At 45.1% G+C, this 23,027-nt stretch overlaps 1 protein-coding gene across 1 annotated transcript in view; it reads right to left on the bottom strand.

Moving 5' to 3' along the window:
* The window catches only part of grm8a (glutamate receptor, metabotropic 8a), a gene marked incomplete at both ends in the record, with an annotated part of 181,082 nt that extends 158,442 nt beyond the window's left edge, over positions 1-22,640 (bottom strand). Inside the window, one exon of the mRNA XM_079184052.1 lies at positions 22,098-22,640. Within this exon, the coding sequence (XP_079040178.1) occupies positions 22,098-22,640 (543 nt within the window). The remainder of the gene's footprint in view (positions 1-22,097) is intronic.
* Positions 22,641-23,027: the final 387 nt, after the last annotated feature.

The following is a 23,027-nucleotide window of genomic DNA, read 5'->3' as shown; positions in this document are numbered from 1 at the left end:
CTCCCTCTCTGTAGGTGGTTAGTGGTGTAGAGGTCAAAAGATGTGAACCAGTGAAATGAAAAGCTTTACTTCTAACCCAGCAGTGGGCGTGCAAATATGCACTTACTCTGACTCACACACATAAGGAATAAGGACAAATAACTGTATGCTTTCTTCCACTTTTCCCAAGCAAAATCTGTCATCTTCACAGTACACCATCTCTTGAACAAAGCAATAAAAAAAAAAAAGAACAATGTGATCGACACCAACATCAGGCCAACAGGTCTACAACCGTTATAATAATACACCATGATGTTCTACAGTCATATTAGAGCCGGCACGGTCATCGTACAAAAGATATATAAATCCATTACGTCTTCTGGTGTGACATTTTAAAAGGTCACGTTTAATGTTGATAGATGTATACGGCCTCGGAGCACAATGCGGTGCGGATGGTTCAAAGCACGAGCACGCTCAAGTGTGACCAACTCATTTTTTTGGTAATTCTGTGAGCAGAGGCCCCCCCCCCAAGCACAGAATGGGATTGAACGAGGAGGATCAAATCATGGGGCGTATTGATCGGTATCAGTTTGGGAGGCACCGACAGACCGAGTACAAAGTACTTACATTTGCAGACTTCCCTCTCTCTCTATCTCACACATGCGCCTGTCTGTCGTACTCTCCGCCACATACACATGCATGGACATAACCGTGCAGTGCAGGTGCGCACGTTACATAGTGGCCAAACTATGGTCTTAGAACTTGCTAACTGCATGTGATGGAGCGTCTCGCATGAGGTGTTAAGTGCAATGTGACTTGGGTGCCTTTTGGGTACATTCCAAGCGCCCTTCTGGTGTTTCCAAGTGCCCGTCTACTTGCCCGAGTGCCCCTCCGGTACACTTAAGGACCTCTGTACCCAAGTTCCATTCTGGTACACCCTAGTGCACCTGTAGTACGCCTGAGAGTCCCTCTAGCACGCCCCCAATGGCCCTCTGGGTATCCGCTCTGATCTCAGCATATTTCCAAAACCTAGACCCTGACCTGCCTGAGGTCGAGGTGTCCTTCAACTCAACTCATCTCATTACTTCCTCAAGAACACCCAATTCCTCTCTCCTTTCCCTCCTGTGCTCTCTCTCCATATTTCTCTCTCCTTCTCCATTTCAAATGTATTCGCCGCGACAAAAGGAGGGAACACAAACCATTCATGCTCTGAATGAAGAAAAAACAACGCACGTCTCCGGGAGCGGGAACTCTCATTTGCCAAAAACAAGAAAGGAAAGACGGGTGAAGGGAGAGAGACACAGACAAAGTATAAGATATAGATGATGACACGAGAGGAGAAAATGATGAAGAAGAGACATTTCTTTTTTATTTCTTGTTCTTCCAAAATGAATTTCAAGGCTCATGTACTCTGGTTGATGTTGGCGTTCCCAGCCTAACAGCCTCAGATAAATACGGACTCAGGAGGACAACCAGCCATCATCATCTGTTATATGGACACAGAGAGACAGAGAGAGACGGGGAGAGACAGGGAGAGACGGGGAGGGGAAGCTGGACTGAAGAGAGAAATAAGAAGAAGGAGAGAAAAAATGGGTTCAAGGAGAAGAGAAGTGAGTGGATTACACTCACAGAGTGTGAGACAAGCATGGAGAAAGAGAAGAGAGGGATGACGATAGAAGTTGTAATACATTTAGACTTTAAACATTTTACAAAATCAGAACCTCAGGTGAAACCAATCCCTTCAGAATAGCACAGACATTTAGTTTCATGTTTTCAGACGGTTGGACAAAGAAATACATAGAGTGAGATAGCCGACGCCTCCTATTTTACACCTTTTTGATTTCAAATCATTTATGACGCTTCGTTCCCACCATCTCATAAAAGCTCATATCAGACACAGATGGTTTCAGAGACAGAAGGTAAAGTTTATTGCTCAATCTACGAACCCTTCTGAAGCTTAACTATAATGTCCGGGGCAACAATAAAGATAGAGCGAAGACAAGGAAAGCTGATAGGACTCAATTGCCTGAAGGTTGGGGGGGGGGGGGGGGGGGGGGGGGGGGGCTCAATGTCACAGTCACTGAGGAGTTAGTGAAGCGGGCACGTGCGTGTCGAAATCTGTTCGAGAGAGAAAACGGCGACATCGCGGGGCCAATGTCAAATTCTGTGAGCGTGCGCGCGTGTCTGTAGATGCATGCCAGCTGTACTTGCACATCTGTGGTAAAGTCTGTTCTTGGAGTGGAATATGAAATCATCGCCCAATTTATTGTTGACTCAGAGACGTAGAGTGTTTTGAGTGGTGTGTGTGTGTGTGTGTGTGTGTGTGGTCTAGTGTTTCTGGGTCTGAGTGTTTTTTGTCTGTTTGTGTGTTGGCCTCGCTGGTGCCAGTCAGCCATGTCGGGGGGGGAGAGAATTAAAAGCCGTGGGCGCCGATAGACCTTCTCACATACCAACGGGGAGGGGGGGGGTGGTGCTCGTGTGCCGGATTGTGTTTGCGTGGGCGCTCCACCAAGCTGTACTACAACAAAGCTCTTCCCTCACCCAAAACACCCCACACGTGGTTCGCTCTCTTGCTAGCTCACCTCAACAAAAGTTTCCCCGACTGTACAACACGGTCAACCGTCTCGAATTGCTGTTCAAGGATATAATTGTTCCCAGTGTGAAGAGTTGAAACTGGTCACATGTCTGCACACCAGTGAGCGGGCAAGGGATTGTAGCGTGTGAAAGCCTTGTAAAATAAGACACACGAGGTTAACTGTACTTGGGAGGGACTGATGAATTTTTCAAATGGATGTCTATTCCCTCCTTCCTTCCTTCCCACGTGTGACATGTTCCCTCGTCCATCCACTCGTCCACCGTGCCGTCTGTAAATAGTGGTCAACTGGAGAACATTTGGGCAAAGCTATAGAGGCTGTGAATCATAACTATGTTCATTAATTGGCACTGGTCTGTGCCAATTAATGAACAGGGATGAATTTGAAGTCAGGGACGCATCTGTGAAAAGCACTTGAAATATTTGTGTTTCATCCACGTCATCTAGTTATAGCACTCTGCTATTGGATCTGTCAAGCTTACCAGATAATTAGCAAGTACTCACAGTACGGTCGGCTATTTATTGTTCATCGTCTGCTCGTTCGATCTCATGCTCAATATGCATATTTAAAATGTAAGACACTTCTTTGTTTCAAACAAACACTGTGGTTGTGAGGCGCCTTTGCTTTGTATTCACCTCAAGTCATGCACAGCCTCTTCAACATTCAGAAGCACTGACGCACTCTGAGTCCTCTCTCTCTCTCTCTCAGAGCCTCCATAGGCCCAATTAAACAGCCATAATTACTGCCAGACAGGAATGAGAGGACGGAATGGAAAAACAGCATCCATTTTTTAACCCGGGCTAGATATTTCATTACATTAATGTCCCTGAACATGACAGGAGAGGAGAGTGTAGACAAGAGGCGGACGATGAGAGCACGAGGAGGAGGAAATGGAGGGAGAAGAAAGAAGAAAGAGGGGACAAAATTAGAAATGTGTGTGAGAGAGATGGAGGGAGAAACAGAGTGTTGCGGAGGAGGCGGACGATATTAAAGGGGTGATTATGTTGCGGAAGAAATACATTTAGCAAAAGCAACTCCTAAAATGTGTGTCACTTCTGAAATGTATGCACCAAAAGATGGAAATATTATGACTCATCCTTCAAAGGGCATACGAGTATAGTCACATTATGAGTTATTGGACACACTATACGGATACAGGCATATCTGGCACTGGGGCTTTAAATGTCTTAATGCACATCTCTACTCTTTGCATGGCTCAGGAAAACAAACACATTTGGATGAAGGACAGGAGGCCGCAGCAGATACTCTAGCTAGAATGTCACTAACTGGGATTGACAGCCCTGAAGCTGTAAATTCATAGATTAACCACTCAGATGGTCAATGTTTTTTCTCAGACGCTGGAAATGCTGTCAAAGAGTCCTTGAGCAAGACACATTTCAGGCAATTAGCACTTTGACATTCTAGCTCCTCTGACCTATAAAAAAAAAAGTCATCCTGTCACCTTCAATGTAGGATGTGACAGTGTTTCCACTGCGACTCTGATGGCTCACCCTCTCCAGACCCATCGACATGTCTGAAAGACTTTCAATTGCTCGGAACATTAGGGAATTTAAGAGCCACTTGGCCTATATGCAGGGTTAATATTTTTGGGATTTCACTTTTACTTCAAATTAAATTGAAAGGAATTAATCACATGATTTTGTCATCAAATAAATAGTTGAAAATATTTGAAAAGTAAAATTAAGACTTTAATTACTTGGAGGGCCCATTGGCTGCAGCATAGGCAGCAGCTCAGTTGTGTGTTTTCTCCACAGTGTTTCTTCTGAACAGCGTCATGAAGGAGGGTGGCGGGCCGGGCATACCTAGAGTCTGTAGGTTGCTTCATGTAACTTGTTATCCCGCATGTGCCACTCTATTTCTGTGTATATGAGAGGTTGCCATGTCAAACTCTACTGTTAAATAATGCAGAAGAACGATGCCTCTCCTCATACTACATCAGACATGTTTTCTAAATGCTATTAAAAGCACACGATTTATTGTCCGGCATACAACACGACAAAGTCCAGGACTTGTTTTCATCGTGGTGCCCCGTTGGTTCATTCTTGCCACAACAAGATGGAGACGGCTGTGCAAAGTCACATAACCACATCCAGCACGCCGCCTCTCAGCACAAAGGTCCACTTGCAGATAAATATGCAAATTAAAAAAAAACACTTGTACGTTGTATCTGTTTTGCTTTTAAAAAAATACTAATTTAAATTGTAGGTGTAGTAAATGGGATGAATTGAACTTCGTTGAACTGAAATGAATCGACACTGAATTATACTCAAAGAGGTAGAGCTCGGAGAATGTACTCGTTTTATATTCTCTCTCTTTTTTTTAAAATATGCCAGCTTTCACTGTCACAGCGGTGAGTCTGAGGTGGCCGCTAATTCTGTACGTGCAATGAGATGTGTTGGTGATGGCAACTCGCTGCACCTAGTGCTAAACCACACATGCACACACATCAAACACACACACACACACACACACACACACACACACACACGACACTTGCCGTCTCTAGCTGCCAGAAACCTGCTAGTGCTGCAGAAATCTGACAAGGACTCAACTTGACACATCTTCCTCTCATTTTCTCTATTTCTCTCTGTTGTTCACCATGTCAGTCTCAAAGGAGTCTACACACACGAATAGTGCACTGCCAACCAAAAGGTAGGTGTGTATGTGTGTGTGTGTCTCTATCTCTTTCAATGTTTCACTCTCCCCCAATTTATATAGTGTATATATAAGCACACATGTTGCTGTATCTGGCCGCAATTATTGTTTGTTTATGTAAGAGCACATTTCATTAGTCTGAATTAGTGCGTGTGTGTGTGTGTGTGTGTGTGTGTGTGTGTGTGTGTGTGTTTGCGTCCTACCCAGAGAGTCATATCTCAAGGCAGTGTTATTACCAATCGCCTTCTAAATGAATCAGTACCCCTCGGGCCTCTTGACCAGACCCGAGACACACACACACACACACACACACACACACACACACACACACACACACACACACACACACACACACACACACACACACACACACACACACACACACACACACACACACACACACAAACATACGCCATATGCTTCGCAATTTTCTTGCAAAAGGCATCACTCACTGAGTCAAACAGGCCCAACAGCACCCCACGGAGAAATACTGAGGCCAGGTGCGAGATATAGAACGCACACGCTCACACACAAATACACAAACAAACACACAGCAACAAGCCAGGAATGAGGCGGCGGTGGTGCCATCCTGATCATGTGCAAACATGTGCACGAGGGCAAACACTTTTTACAAGCAACATATTTAAGGAATAATAGTATCTTTGAAGTGTGGGTCAAAGTAATCACAATTAGATATATGTATTACAATTGTGCCTATAATGTGGATTGATAGATAATATCCCGATGTTAAATGTTCATCTGTAATAGTCCCGTATAGGGCTGGGCGATAATTCAATACGATCATTTAATATCTTTCAATGGAATCACATCGTGATGAAATCATATTATATTACTGCTATGCAGTGTTGACAAGAGAAAGAAAAGAATGAATCATTCATCACACTATACGGCAAAATATGCAAGTGAGTATGGACTTAACCTGTGATTTTCTATTCTTGTGTGAGTGATATGCGTCTGTGTGCAGAACAGAAGTGCATGTCACTAGGTTAGTTATGAATACATTACCGCTGCTGCAGCACACAGCGAGGAGGAAATTACTGTGGAATCCCTGTGTGTGTGTGTGTGTGTGTGTGTGTAGGTGTGTGTGTGTGTGTGTGTGTGTGCGTGTGTGAGTGTGCACTGCAGCAGTGTCTAATTCATATTTCCCTAATGGTACCACCAACTGAGGAAAGCCTGGTCCTGTTCCCTCTCAGTTTCTCACTCTCTCTCTCTCTGACACACACACACACACACACACACACACACACACACACACAGGTGTGCAGATATATGACCGCACATAGATAGATTTCCCCCCCATCCATTTGAACATCCTCATTCTCGTAAAGTACTTTGTTCGATATCACACATACACATAAAAACACCTACAGTCCCAAAACGCACACAATCACTGTGAGAAAAAGGCAGAGGAGAAATTGTACTTCTTTGTTTTGTTTGTCAGGCAGGACCCTTAACAAATATATATAAAAAAAGGTACACTTGAATGGTTGCTTTGAATCTAAAACTATCACACTGCATGCCATTCATTCACAGTTGTGTGTTTCTGGGCACATGAGAAATTCAAGCCCAATACTTCCTCTTCTCTCACCTCTCCACCCACTGCTAACTGTCAGTGCAGGCTGAGGTGGTCAAAGTGCCTTTAGATATTAAAAATACTTGGTACAGAGCTATGGTTTTAATAAGTGGTGGAAGGTACTACTGTCCAATGTGATGGTACTTCCCACTCCAATACATTTCAGAGGGAAATATTGTACTTTTTACAACTGCATTATTTGAATTGTTATACAGTAAGTATAACGATAGCAGCTAACTGGCCCGCTATGAGCTTCAGCCCATGGCATTTCACACCACAACCCACCATACGTCAGACTATATGGGTGAAGAGGGAGATAATAAGATGTGCAGCTTTCCAGACTTGATTCTCCTTCAAGGTACTGATGATGATAATAGCTCATCAATGCTCAGACTGTTCGTATAACCGTATGGTGTCCAGAGAAGGTTGACTGAGCAAGTACCCTTGTCCAGTAGTACATATACACCAGCATATGAAGATACTCGTGTGTCTGCATCGTTTCAAGATAAGCTTCCATTTTAAATTGGACACGTAAGCTGACACTGAGCTGTACCTTGAAACCTCCGAACCAGAATTTATTTAAATTTCTAGATTATTTCTGTCGAAATTTGGTTTTGTGTGTCAATTTGTGCGTCTCTTGCGATTTTCCCGCCCGTTTTTTTTAAACATTTAGGCACGCTACCGACAAACACAAATCTGCTTTCACCCTCAACAGAAATCGTGTTAAGTCGACAGCATTCACGGCAGCATCGCAGTCTTGTGATGAGAAAAAGAAAACGGGAAGGCACCGAAATATAACTGTCGGCTCAAGTTATGTTGTTAAAAAAAGACAAACACATCTTTCTCTCAGGTTTAATTATAAGCTTTAAGTTTACTCTATCTCTGCTAACTTTTCATCCAGTGTTGTTTTTGTGTGCTTTATTTCTGAGCACGTTTTAGCATCACACAGAATAGTGGGCTGAGCTATGAGCGTGCATCTCAGTGAGTACCGCGTGCGTGTGCGTGTGTGTGTGTATTCATTTGTCCATGCATAAACCTTGGCAGGTGTCCAGCTCCAGTTGGACGGAGCTCAGTGAGAGAAGGGAAAGACTTGTCTTGTCTTAGCAGTTAAATCCCCTCTGAGAGCGGCAAGGGAAACACACTCGGTGAGTTTTATGTATTGTTGCGAAGCTGCTTTTTATGGCGTTAAGCAGTGGCAAGCACCCTCTGGGGTTTTCTCAATCGACTCGCCAACAGGTAATATGATACACTGGCTTTGGCTCACCGACGGACCTTCAGAAGACGCTATGTCATCGGTTTCCAGAGGATTAGGCAAATACCGTTAAACTAAATGATGCGCACTATACATAAGAACAGGTTGAAAAAGATGAACCTATTTCTCCATCTTCAGGCAGTATGCAAATCCGATTATTAGCATTACATTCTGTACATTTCAATTCCTATTAAGTAGATGGTTACGGTTACTTTGACAGAATCACCGACCTCACCTCTTTCAAACTTGATTTTTCCCACACGTTACCTTCATGAGAGAGTGTTAGAAAGAGGTTTGATTAACCAGGATGACAAAATGACGAGGGCCCCATATTGGCCATATACATCCTGAAAATGTAATTAATAGAATGGATGCTTCTTTACAGTTAAAGTTTTCATATTGCGCCGGCTATCGGTTGAGTTCTGGCAGACGTATGGTGGGTCTAACACATGGATCCTTACTGTCTGCTCCAAGTTGGCCTTTATGTTAATAGATTAACCTTCACCTAAACTATTTGTTCATCATCATATGACAAAAAAAAACTGAACATTATGAGGAGCAAGTCAGCGAAAATGTAAAAGAGCAAAGTCATTTTCAAGATGTGAAGATGTAGAATTATTGAAAGCCCAAATACTGCTCATTATAGAAAACATCTGGAAAGGTTACAGATCCGATTCCCTTCATTCTGCTACTGCAGCACAAAGTCAGTGCGCCACTTCTTTTCCTAAAATAAATAAAAGAAAGTTAACAAAAAGCTACCAAAAGGCGTGCATCCAAAATGGCTTAAAGGGTCTATTTTGTTATTTATGACTAAGTAGTTGATGACATGGCGATCTGTATTTTAAACTTCAAAGCACTAAAGTAAAAGCTTACAAGGAGTGTGTGCAAACAGCAAGACTCTACCAGCAGATTCCCAGAGGGGGACTAGTGACTGTGGGAAATCTATGAGGCAGTGAAGTAACAGTTGAACATATTGTTCGGCTTCAGAAGGCTACACGCTGCACAATTCTACCATAAAAAAGCAGAAAACGTTTGCACACCAGTAGGTCAACAGGTGCAATACCGTCGGGTAGACAATATAGAACAAAACTCCTTCACGTGCATCCAGAGATAAGTAGTGACAGTCTAAATACGACCATGAATAAATGAATCGCTAACTCTTCTATGATATTAATTATTACACTCCTGCAGCATGCTGGGTACACACGCGCTCTCCGCAGATGTACGCTCTCGCATTGCCGAGGGGAAGCAACTTTTGTCGTGGCAGGTGTACCGCTTAGGACCCGAGGAAGCGCAGTGTCGAGCTGGAAGTCTTTTTGGATGTAAGCAGTTACGTATGATCATATGATGCAGCTAAAAGCTCTACTGGCGCTAAAATCATTTTTTATTTATTATTTGATTCCGTGGTTGCCTGTACGTTGTATCGCTGGTTTGGATAACGGTCTTCAGCTCATTTGAATTCAAATTAGAATGCATGGAGCAACCGTCTTCGTTGACAGGAGGATATTTATGGGCGCTTAATAATTTTGCATCGTCAGAACACTGCATAATCAATCACGGTAAATTGTTGATTAATCGCCTGCTTAGGCACATAAAAGTGATGTCACTAGAATGACTGGTGGACATTCTGGAGCAGCTAAAGCAAAGCACGGCCCCTATAGAGAGGAAGAAGCACTTTTTTGTCTCCGTTGTTCCTTTCTTCGTGCTCCCTGACAGACGAGGGGAAACGCATCAAAGCTTTTTCTAAATGTCATCCCAATTATCGGAGACGTCGCGTTCGAAATATCAAAAACACACCAAAATACCAAAGCCTCAAGGGTTTCTCTCATCATGTAAACCCCTCAATTTTAGCTTCAGCTCTCAAAGGCCTATCAGCACCGGAGAGGAGTCAACGTGCGGTGTGCGTGACTCACCGTGAGTCACATCTGACAGGCCGACGGCGGTGACGACCAAAAGTCAACTTCCAAGAACAGGCTACTTCGAGGAGTACAAGTAATATATACCACTACAAATAATACGAGTTGGCTTGCTTCTAGCATTGCAATCACACAGCTACTACGGCTCCATCTTCATTCTGCGACACAAACAAATGTTCAGTTTTTTTTACATCAAATTCAAAGCAAGGCATTTCAACCTGCCTTCACCTCCTAATTGGCCGACAATTTGAAGCCGCTGTGGCTCATCCCCACGGGGGGTCTTCACTTAATCTGCCTGATTAGACCTCTTCTCAGGACCGACTGTGATATTGAAACTGCCGGAAACCTTTGTTTTTGTTCGCATAGCGTGGCACGGGCCTTAGCAGATGGTGCATGGGATAAAAAAACAAAAAAAAACGAGCTGAGAATTATTATACCCCATATTGGGGACTCCAATTATCCCACAAAGCATCAATTGATGGTCACTAGCCGGGTGCTAACTACCATCAAGAGCAGAGATGGCACATTTAGAAAGTGCCAGATGAGAGTTATGGAGTCTGCAGAAATGTACTGATTGTGCCTTCAAAACTAAGAACATGCTCATTAAATGAAGGGCTCATCCCCAAATAAAAACAATTGAGCTGTAGCTGCATCTACACTGGTGTGGAAGTGTTGTACAAAAATATGAACTGTCCGGGAATAATGAGGTAAATACGTCAGCTTTTGGACCCAGAGTGCAATAAATCATCACAAGCTGTCATTTGGGTAAACCTGATGTTCGGCTGTTTTTGGATTTGTGAAAAGATTCGGACTCATTAGGAAGGAAGAAGACTGCGATGGACGTGTCGGGGGTTAACTTGCTGTGTGTTTGGTTTTTTCGACAAACTTGGAAAGCATGGATAACTATTGATTATTATGTGCTCTTGTTGATATAGCTGTGCGCCGTCAAACAGCATTTTGTCGTGATGAAAAATAATAGCGTACTTCAAATAATAGCCCTGTGTAACTGGCTGCTCCGCACAGTTAAATGCACCACTCACCAGCTCAATATCTGACCTTCCCTGAGACTGTGTAGGCAGGAAAACACACTGGACTTTCATGGAGTAAAACTGGCCTTTAAGTGTGCATGAAAACACACACGTGTACGTCCTTTTACGTACACAGGATGCTCCAAATCCTCAGACATATACAGACTTGTAGAAGATCCAGCTACTTCAAAAAAAAAAGAGAGGGAGAGAAAGCAATAACGGAGATATCTGCTCCCTTATCTCACGGCGAACATGTCGGCCACCCTCCAATGTCCATTACCAAGAAGGACGTACGTGTGGTTTTGGGAGAGCAAAGGAACAAGTCCATGATGCTAATCAATAGTCTAAAGGTTTAGCCACGTCCGTCCTTCACTTTGTCCATCTCTGTCTCTCTTTTACTCCCTATCTCTTAACGTCCTCCCCCTTTTTCTCTTTCTTCACCCCTCCTTCCCTCCAGCACTCCGTTACCAAAGCCAAACTTTTCGGGAGGTGGAAAGAGAGAGTGAGATGAAGAGGTTGAAAAAGTAAAAAAGGGAATGTGGAGAGAGAGAGAGAGAGAGAGAGAGAGAGAGAGAGAGAGAGAGAGAGAGAGAGAGGGGGTTGAGGACCGAGAGGAGCATTACGTTTTGGGGGAGAAAAGAGGGAGCGAGGGATGTAAAAAGGGAGCGATAGAGACCGAGTTTGAAGAAGAGGTGATGAAATAGCGAGACAGAGAAGAAAGGGAGCCCTGGAGAGGAAGAGAGAGATGAAGGGATGCAGGGTGTGGAGGTGAAGTCAGATCCAGGGATGGAGAGAGAGAAAATGAGGGCTTGGTGGAGGGAGGTGAGAGGTCGCACTCTCCTCTGTCAGAGCTGCGAATTATTCAAAAATACACATCCCTTTCTCTCTCTCTCTCTATCTATTTTCACTCTCCCGGCATGTTTTTTTTTGTCCTCAATGATCTCGCATCCCCTGTCGTCTTTTATCCTCATCTTTTGTTACGTTTCATACCATCTCTCTCTCTCTCTCTCTCTCTCTCTCTCTCTCTCTCTCTCTCTCTCCGCCCCGTGCCCTCTCTCCTCTCCCTCTCTCTTTTCTCTCACTCACCCTCTATGCATAATTCAAGCTGAGATTCCTCCATGACGAGCGTGGCCATTAAAAATACATGGGGACGCTGCGCCGACGCCGTTTAGAGGCGCCTTACCTCGGAGGAGGAACGCTACCGGCTAGGACAGCGAGGGCAGAGAGAGGGAGGACAGAGAGGAAGGGAGGAGAGAGAGGAGCAGGAGGGGTGGTGAGATGAAGAAGCTGGAGTAAAAGAGCAAAATCAAATCGGCATGAGGTGTAGGGATGGGGGGGGGGTGGGGGTGTGGGGGGGGGGGGGGGGGGGGGGGGGAGACTTTCATTCAGAGAATCATTTATCTTCCATTCTCGTTATAACAAAAGGTACACAGGACAAAGGAATCCAAGCATGTGGTTCTTGTTTTGGTGCAATCTTCATCCGACTCTTATTCACCATTGTTCAGCTTTGACTGTGCGGATGTGGCTGGTCGGCCAATAGAAACACGGCCCAGTGACTTATAATACTATGAGACAGAAAATGACAACTCTTGAAGTCATCAACACTTATTGTATCATCTGTGTGGACAATTGTGAGGTAAGCAGTAGTATTACAGCATTCACTTAAAGTTTCAGGATTACTCCTTGTACTATGTGACTGGGCCAACGGAGCACATTGATGGATATTGTTGCATTGCCTTGTGGCTCTTTTTTTTTCTTTTTCCTTTTTTTTTTCACACAATGCTAATGTCGGTCGGAGCACGACCTTTGGGATGCTGGAAGCAGGAGGGAGGGAGAGTGATGAGGAGGAGGAGGAGGCTGTTACTGGCAGGCAATGAATGCGGATTAAAGAGGAAAAAAGAAAGAAATGTTTTCTGTCTCTGTCCTCCTTGACCTCCAGCTTAAGGGGGGTAATTGGCAAAACCCTGCAAGTAATGCACTCTCTCTCTCTCTCTCTCTCTCTCTCTCTCTCCTCATCTTCCTGTCTTCCTCGCTTCCTCACACACACACACACACACACACACACACACACACACACACGCACACACACACACACAAACAAGCACACGTGCTATTGCTCCCAACTCTGAGCAAACCGATACCACACTTATATACCAGCCCAATACATAAATTAAACCTCCCATTTTATTCTTTTCATCGATCACTTCCATTTATATAGACGAACAAATAGAAGGGATAGAAATACTGCATATAAATGTGTGTGTGTGTGTGTGTGTGTGTGTGTGTGTGTGTGTGTGTGTGTGTGTGTGTGTGTAAAAGAGAGAGAGAATGAGTGAGAGAAGGAGTGTTATATCCAGCATATGTCATGTTCTATATACATCTCCAAAGGAGTACATCTATTTTAACACACACGAGCATGCACGCGTCTTGTCAATGCCCCCCCCCCCCCAAAAAAGAAATGTTTTTCTTTTGGCAGGAGGACCAATGGCTTTCTGCTAATGTTCTTTCCATGTCTTCTGGCCTTGCTTTCATAAATAATACTCCGCAGCTATTAACACGGTCAGAGGAGGAAAGAGCAGGAGATGGAGAGCAGACAAGAGAAGCAGCCGCTGAAGAAGAAAGATGGATTGAGGCACGCCGAGAGTGGGAAAGCGGGCCTGTGGAAACGCCAAACACTTAACCTCTTTTTCTTTTTCTCATTTCATTCTTCTTCCTCCCACCTGCTTTCTCTGATCTGACGCAACATCGCTGCGAGATGTAAAAACACCTCTCGCAACCCGTCTCTTTCCCTCGAGCCGCCAGCTGCTCTTCTACTGAACTTCTTTTCCTCCAGACGATAACCGCCTTACCGCCTTCCATCTCCTTATCTACCACCTTTACTGCCCTGCTTCTTTCCCGCGCATCGCTATCTGCTGGCCTCGTCCGCCTCTTTGCGGGGATGGAAAAGAACATGGATGAGAGAAAAACATGAAAATGACACTACTAGGGAGGGAAAACAGATTTAAGAGGTTAATCTGAATAGTAAGGTGGAGAAAAGAAGCAGGGATTTCTTTTAAAAAGCTGCCATTTTCTCTCCATTACTTGTTTTTATATCTGCTTCTTTCATTGCCAAACATCATGAAACTGCCCAGCTGGTAATCATCGCTCCATATCAAACACACATTTTTGAGTTTTAGCTCTATACTTATCACAAAATGCTCTGCACCTCATTTCAGAGAGAATCCCTTCCCTTCCCTCGCCTGTAAGCCCCCCCCCTGTCTCATTTTTCTCTCTTCTGTCCTACTTTCACTCACATTTATTAAAATTAAGTCACATTGGAATGTGCTTTCAAATCTGTGAAGTATTCGGGGGTGCTCTCGTTTCAACTTCCCAGCCGCCTCGACGTGGGGAACGCTGCTTGAAAGATGGATAAGGCAGATTTAATGAAGCGCTTGCGTCTCTTACTCCGCTCTCCAAAAATATTAAAAATGTATTCCTTCCTGTCTACGCCCCCCCCCCCCCCCCCCCCCCCCAGTAAGAGACTTCAGACATAATCCATCAGTTCACATGTCGTTCTATTAGACTTTCCCTGAGAAACAGGTTTGAAATTGAATGACTATTGTCTCCACCCATGTTGAACTTATCACCCAGGCGTTCACTCTGTCACTTACGGAACACAAGTCGTACAACGCGACGCGACCGTTTAGCCCACACTCATTGATTACGGTGACACGAGCAAGCAACCAATCCGATATAACGTGAGGTATTACAAAAGCAGTTTAAGGAGCAGTCGTCCAGCACAGATTGCTTTCTTGTTATTCCAATAAAATGACAAATGCAGTAACAAACAACAAGAGTGTTAAAACGGACAAAACACATCTAGCAAACACAACAGCAAGTCTGTGACTTGAGCTCTGTTTTCCCATTTCAAACACTTTCCATTGCAATTATCACCTTGCCACCAAATTTCACACCTGTATAGCGACTCAATTACACTTGTAATTGAGTCGCTGGACTGAAAGATTACCCAAATAGTTTTGTAAGATGTAACACAAATATGACACACTCCCATTGCTCACGACGTGATCACGAGTTTGTGTTCTGAGACCAGTCTAAGGATGCGATCCCTCCTTCTCCAGTGCCTCTACGCGATGGAAGAGATTAATATCAAATAATAAGAAACACACGCCTAAACAGATCTTCCCGCACCTGCAGATGTGCACGTGTCTTATCAGCGTGTCTTACTACTATTGCTCAGGTACAGCCATGATGTTCGCGGGTCAATATGACCCGGTGCACGTTTAATCATCCAAAAGTTGTCAGAAACCAAAAAATCCTCATAAATATAGTTTGTACCTCATCACCAACACCATTACTAACAATTCAATCAGTATTTAGTGGAATAGAGTTATTCCCCCCTCCATAGATCATAGTTCAATGAGGATGATAACTCGTCAGCTCGACTTTCCACTCTGCAACGTCTCCCTCATTTTCTCTCCTTGCCGAGTTAATTTATTTCGAATGAGAAAAGCCATTACAGCTGCATCGTTCCAATGCATCTGCACTGTCTTCCAACGCGAGCGGGCGGAATCGTGCAGGCTGAACACATTTGCAACTACAAGTTAATGTTGGAAAGACAAGTTGCGATTCATCCAAGAGTTTCAACCATCGCACCCTAGAACGAGGCACGCCGTTTGCATGATGACTATTTAACGTGCGCGTTATGCTGCGTAGGCAACACACAGGGGAGGGGAAAAAGCCCCAAAAATGTAACATTTGTATTCATTTCAATTAAGAACATTTACGTTAGTAATCTACATGTTTGTGCTGGGCTTGCTGTAGCCAAAGAGCTCTTCCTCCCAACGGACATGTTGTACTAATACCACAAACAACGTGCGTGCCAGGATTCCGGTAATTGTGCGCGCCGGCTCGCCTGGCACGGCTTCACACCTGAACGACTACGGACGTTGGCTGAGCGGTTCACATTGGCATCTCGCACAACCCCCAAGTCCCACCAGAGTTTAATGCAGTTTGCAAATAATCCCCACGTAAACATGAGTTTCCTCGTACCACAAAAACGTAAACACACGACGGATGGTGGGTACACTGCACCCATGGCTGCCAACTCCTACCTTATTCGTCAGAACGGATCAAAGTAGAGGAAATGTTACCTGACAAAAAAAAAAAATGGCCTTTTCATGACTTTGCATAAACAGGGAAAGCACAGGTGTAACTAATCGCATTAACGTTGGTTTCGTTCCATTTTAGATGGGTCGTGGAATACATTTTGACATCGTTAGTTACACCCTGTTTGTTTGACAAGTTGAAATTTCCATTGCGAGAAAAGGTCTTTATAGCGTCAGGGAGCCAATTCATGTTATTAGTGACAACTATGCTTTTTCCTGCTTTGACCAGTCAAAACGGTCGGCTTTGTCCGGCTGTGGTGTGTGTGTGAAAGCGTGGCCTGTGTGTAATAGGTTCACTTATCCCTTATCTGAGCTTCTATTCAGGCACCCAACCTGATGAAAGGAAGAGCAGCGATAGGATCTCATCCCACTCTAATGCACTCGAGACACCGGTCCTCTCCACACATGCACGAGCATATAATACTCGCAGGCAGTCGCTATCACACAGATTCCATGAATGCCTTTTTTTTTCACAAATAAATCCACACATTAACACACACACACACACACCGTCAGCAGTTTCATTAAACACATTTGTATTAACCTCTTGGTTCTTATCACAGAACTTCGTTAAACTTTAAATTACATTCCTATTTCATCGCTGTACGTGTATGTACACGAGTGTTTATATGTGGCGATTGGGATCGCGTGCAGTTCAAGTTCAGTCTGCTGAATATATAAATGCTGTCAGTTGAATTTGATTGTTTTCGTCCCTTTGCACCGGAAAAGTTTCGCGTCGCAGAAGAACATTGATCGCCGTGTCGGTTAAAAGTTTGGAACCGATCTGACTTTTTCAGTCTCGGTACCAGCGTTTGATTGATGAAGCCGTTTTGCCTCGCTGTGTGAAAGTGAGCGGGATCATTCGTTTATGTGTAAGACAACGTCAAGCTTGACTTAATCCTGAGTTTTCCTAACTTGGTAAAAACAAAATGTAACAAATACACACAGATATAAATGCACTGAATTGTTATTTAGTGAAAGAATGGTTTCTGAATGGTGTCCAGATCAGCCCGTCCTCACAGATCCAGCTATCCGAGTCAGTGTCAGACTTATCCGATATCAAGATTTATTGTTGCATCTCTCTGTTAGAGAGCTCCTCTTTTGATAAAAAATACTTCAGGTAAAAGGAAATCAATGAAAAATGGGGAGAAAAGGTGAAAACAAACAGATGGAGGGAGTTGTCCTCATGTGAATCAAGGCTCTAAGGATGTAGGATGTCTGCGTTGTACAGATTCAAACCCGGTTCAAAGGATTGGCACCATTGAGCTGCAAACAAATCCAATGTTGTCTGCGTTCACCCATATGGCTCTAATGAATCATCCCCGAGCAACACTCAACAAATACAAAGTAATACATTATTTCAGAAGGACAATTAAGTCCGCCTTCATTAACCATTTGCTCATTAAGGCTGCCTTCGTTAGAAGAGGCTGGACGATCGCGGTGCTGCTCGTCTGGAGCGGCCGCGATGTTTTCCCGCTTCAGGAACACTTCACAAGCACGAGTTGACACAAACCCGAGACCCACTCTCGTCCTAATGAGGTTTCCCGCTCGCTGTTCAGTGTGCTCTGTGTGGTGTCATTATCATCACCCTCTCAATGCAGAATGCCTCCGTGAAAGAAATCAACACCACATCATTACGCTCTCCAGGGGGTCTCCCCCTGCTCACTTCGTCTTTTTTTTGGTCATTTTTCCCCGTTTTGTCTTTTTCTTCTGCGTCCTTTCTCTTTCGTCTTATTCTGTCTCTCCTCGCCATGTCTTCTCCGTCCTCTTTCCTGCCCGTCGTTATATCATCAAACACTCTGCATGGATTAGGACGAGACTGTAACGGCAAACTCTGTCTGACCTTGTGAATAATAGCACATCTGTCAGGGATTGCGTCTGAATTGGCATCTGACTAGAAAGGAGGAAACAAAAAAACGCCTTTAATTGCATTTTAATGCAGCTGTTGTCAGCCTTGTGAAGCCGAACGCCGAGTTGATTTGTATTTCAGAGGGTGCTGCCCGTGCCTGAAAAAGGAGATTGTTGTAGTGCGCCTTTTAAGTGCGCAAAAAGCCCCAGCCTGGTGTAACGTTCCCAGGGTTTGAGCAAACATTTGCGCTCGCTAATTTGCAGCAGAAAGTGTGTGATTTCATTCGCACGTGCACGCGAGCACTCTGTTTGGAGACACACGCGGAAAATGTACATGTAGATATATATATATATATATATATACTTTACTTTATACTCATTCAAGTGCCTCCTGGGAGTGGGGATGTCACACAATGCATGGTTCAGAAATACACCTCAAACAGTGAGAGGGAAAGCAATCATTGCCGTGGTAATACACAGGCAGATGAATATATCAGCAATATCACACCGTGCGGCAGTTAATTCCCCAGACAGACAGACAGAGCGGAGAGGAGGCCACGGCTGAATTATGGAAGCAATTGGCGTGCTCGTCTGCAGTTATTGCGCCCCCCACCCCTCCCCCTCCCTCACGCAAGCGTTCACATGGATATACACACGCATATGTAAGACATACTTTACCAAGATGCGAATCTTGAGTAAAGGACCGCACACCGGCTCACAGGAGGGTTGTATGCAAGTGTGTGTGCGTGTGCGTGTGTGTGTGTGTTTGAGAGCCTCAAGAAGAATCACACGGACGCTGATTGAGTGTAAGGTAGAGATGTGTGTGTCGTGCGTGTGTGTGTGGCGTGTGTGTTTCCTGAATTCCCTGGGGCAAATTTATCTCATGTGCTCTCACCAGGGGAGAGCCACCACTTATCAACTCAGGAATTGAATTTATTTTCTTATTTTTAGCTTCCAATGCACAGCGTGCCGCGAGTGTGAGGGAGTAAAAGGCGCACTTCGCTTCATTGTAAGATAGGGAGGACTTCCTGGTAATGGAGCGAACAAAGACACACACACACAGTCCATTATGATGTGAGGGCAGCTATCAGCTCCTCGCTCTTTAAAAGACAAATTGTCATCGTAATTGATAGAGATGACCCACCGTTTTTTGGGTGTGTATATGTGAAGTATTAGCTTTTCCTGTGCAAACATTAGCGGGTTAAAATCGTTCAGCCATGGCCGAGGTTTGCCTCAAGAGGTGACCAAAAAGCGTCAGGGGTCAGCCGATCCATAATGCTGCTGTAATTACCAGCCACGCACGAGCAAAATCAATACCCGAGGATGAAGCAGTTACTCTTTGAGGATGAGCGCGGTCACGGAGAAAAAAATAAAAGACACAAATGCCAGAGTGAAAATGAATGTGACACCGCGTGAGCGGTTTTTGACGAGAGGAGCAGAGGCGGGGCGGCAAACTGGAAACAAGTGGCAGGTCTAGCGATGGAGAGGATGTTCCAGGTGTGTGCCCTCCATATTTAACTTGCCGTTTGCAGAACCCAGAGCAGCACCTGTATATGACTCAATAGCATCCTCATTAACTGGATTCCCCATAGAAGCGCGAAAACAATGCACACTGGAAACAAAACAGGGCCTCCTTGTACGAGCTTGAGAACTCACCAGACAGGAGTCCAGGTGCCGCTGTTCATTCAGTGTGAGTGAGATTGTACTCATCACGTTAGTTAATCAGATCTGGGAATGTGGCAAGAAAAAAAAGCACCGCTGGGCAAGAAACTCAAACAGATCTGACGATCAAACAGATTTTTTTTACACAAACCCAAACCATGCCTATTCTGTAATGCTGTGATCTATACATTTCCTTTTAATGTAGTGTTGGAAATTGCCAGCTTAGAGCATTTAGATGACCCCCCATTTGCTCCGTTCTTTTTATATGTTAAATTCCTTTGGAATTTCCTCGGAGATCTGCTGCTGCGCCGGCGCCGGTTCCCCACGAGGATTAGCAAAGTTTCATCGTATTATATCTTATGTCATCCCCTCTCTCCGCTCCGTATCATCCCACAAAGCAGAAGCGGTTACAGATAATCTTCAAAAGAGGAGAACCAGCGACAAAAGAAACACCAACAACTTTTGTGCGACTTGATTTCTCTGCGACTGTCAAGCACGCGGCTCCCTCCGCGGCTGAGCGCGGTGGAGACAAACAAAAAAAGTCTGTTTTCCTGAGGATTTGGATGTGATATTTTTCACACAATCTGTTGTTTGAATCTCTTTTGTCTGCTGCTAGATTTAAAAGACACACACACACACACAAACACACATAAGCACGCACACTCTCTTTCTCAGCTTTCTGAGCCCCTTGTGTTGAGTGGGCGACTAGCTGTGACTGGCACTGTCAGATTAGCCCAGTTAAAAAAGACATATGTTTATTGCAGCATGTTTTGTGTGTGTGTGTGTGTGTGTGTGTGTGTGTGAGTGTGTGTGTGTGAGTCCTCCATACTATTTTCAGACTGTGACACAAGCTGCATTATTCATGTTAAACCAAGCAGAGAAAGATACAGTCTTGTGTCATATAATACCACTGCCACAGGCACTCTGTCACACACACACACACACACACACACACACACACACACACACACACGCACAGGTTTACCAAATACTTAAGACTTTCTCTCTCTCTCTCTCACACACACACACACACACACACACACACACACACACACACACACACACACACACACACACAAACAATCGCTGGCACGCTTAAATACTGACATACAATGCATACGCATGTACGCAGACGCGCACAATGCACTAAATCGTATTAGGCAAATGAGGAGGAGGCAGTGCGGAGCCAGAGAGGCGCTCTGTTCGAGTGCTGCTGCTGTGACAGATCCTGGCATAAATCATGTTTAGTTGTTGTTGTTGTTTAATATGCAAATCTTCCATTCAAAGCACGAGTTGGTTTGTTAACAAGTGCGTTCAAACACACACCCGCAGTCATGCAATCCCGTGTGCTCTCACACACTTTAAGGATTACCAAAGGAAGGGATGCGCAAAAATGTGCGGCTGCAAACACACACACACACACACACACACACACACACACACACACACACACACACAGACACACACTTGCCGTGAGACTGCGTGGGATCGATGTGGATGTGAAATGCCATGGGCGTCATTACGGGACTCATATTTCATAATCATGCGGCCATCCGTCAGCCCTGTTCGGCTAATGATGACAACGCCAACACACACGCTCACACATAAGCGCACTCAGCCCAATCGCACACCTAGAGAAGCACGAGTGTCAGACAAATGCGAGCTTCTGCAAGGACACAAACAAGAGCAGCACACAGGGAGGAAACACTGCATGCATACACATGAGCACTCGTAAGCGTGCTCAATTAGGCCCACACGTGTACTAGAGAACATACTAACACAAAGAGATGTCCTAACACACCCACACACACACACACACACACACACACACACACGTACGCTGCATTGAATGAAGTGGCTGTTGACAGATTTCAGCAGTAATTGATACCTGTGTTTGGCAGCCATTTTCATTTGGCCCAAGCACAAACCAGGAATGATCTAAGCTGTGCAGTACAAACACACGCACGCACACACACACACACACACACACACGCAAAGCCCTTCCTTACAAGCATCACTTGACACATCTTGACACATCTTTTTTCATACTGTACGCACACACAACCACACACACACACACACACACACATCTGAGCCGAAGAGATTACATCTCACTTTAGGCTTTTAAAGGCAAACGCACTAAAATAAAAAGTATACCCTCCATATATGTGCAGGAAGAAGTGGCACTGCTGCCGCTGCTGCTGAAACCTCCAGGAAGACTGACTACATTTTAATTGGTTGTCATCACTGAACTCTATCTCGTCGGTGATGATGAGTGAGGGGAAGTGCGCGCGCACACACACACACACACACACACACAAAAGAGAGGAGATGAGAAGAAGAGAGTAGAGAAAATGATTCAATTTCCACAGTTAAATCTTACCTTAAACAGGCGCAAGATGTTGGCCACCATGATGGACACCGAGCTGGCCGCGGCTCCTATCACCCCTACGATTTTATCCGGCTTGGTGAAGATGGGAGGGTCCCCGTTAGCGCAGCGCACGTCGGAGCCGTCCCTCTCAATCAGGGCCTGCACAAAAGTCAGGGACTGCTCCAGAGCGTACGTGTCCCTGGAGCAGGTATCCAAGATGCGGGCCCCCAGCGTGATGTTGGGCAGCAGCTCGGGGTCCTTGTTGATCAGGTCTATGGCGAACATCATGGCCTCCAAGCGGTGGATGCCCTTCTCCTTTTTCAGCTCCCCGCAGGGCGTGCCGCGGTCCCCCCGCGAGTGCACGGGAAATAATCCTCCGAGGATGATGTCGCCGTCCAGCCGGATGGAGTGGGCATACTCAGGCGCCGCCTGGGGGTCTATTAGGATCCGCTGAGGGGCAGCGACGGGAAGGAGCCAAGTGTAGGAAGTGGCCATGAGCAGGAAGACGACAGAGGGAGACTGCGGGCAGGAAGTCGGGTTCCACTGGGGTTCCATGATCAAGGATTGATTGCCAAACAAGAGCCAAGTCTTAAAATGGGGGCTTTCTGATGGATATTCCAAAACTGAGGATGTGTTTTTGGGAATACTAAAAAGTAGGGCCTTCCTATTGGTCAAAAGGGGAGGAGTAGAGGACCCCTGGGGTGTAGCTAGCCGAGCCCCATGAGCGAATCATACTCCAGAATGGACAGTGCGATGAAGAGCGAAGCTTAGAAACGTGGCGGCGGTGCAGTAGAAATATATAGGTGGGGGGAGTTGAGCCTGTAATCCACGAGTCACATCTTCAGTAGAGCCTGCAGAAGAGAGACAGGGAGAGGATTTCTAAGTAGCAGTGTGGTGTGAACATCAAGCTGCTGCGGGGATGAACGGTCCACCTGACAAACA

This window comes from Pholis gunnellus (genome assembly GCF_910591455.1).
Source record: "Pholis gunnellus genome assembly, chromosome: 22".
Classification (NCBI taxonomy): Eukaryota; Metazoa; Chordata; class Actinopteri; order Perciformes; family Pholidae; genus Pholis; species Pholis gunnellus.
The sequence above is the reverse complement of the archived record's forward strand: the minus strand, read 5'-3'. Positions and strand labels throughout refer to the sequence as shown.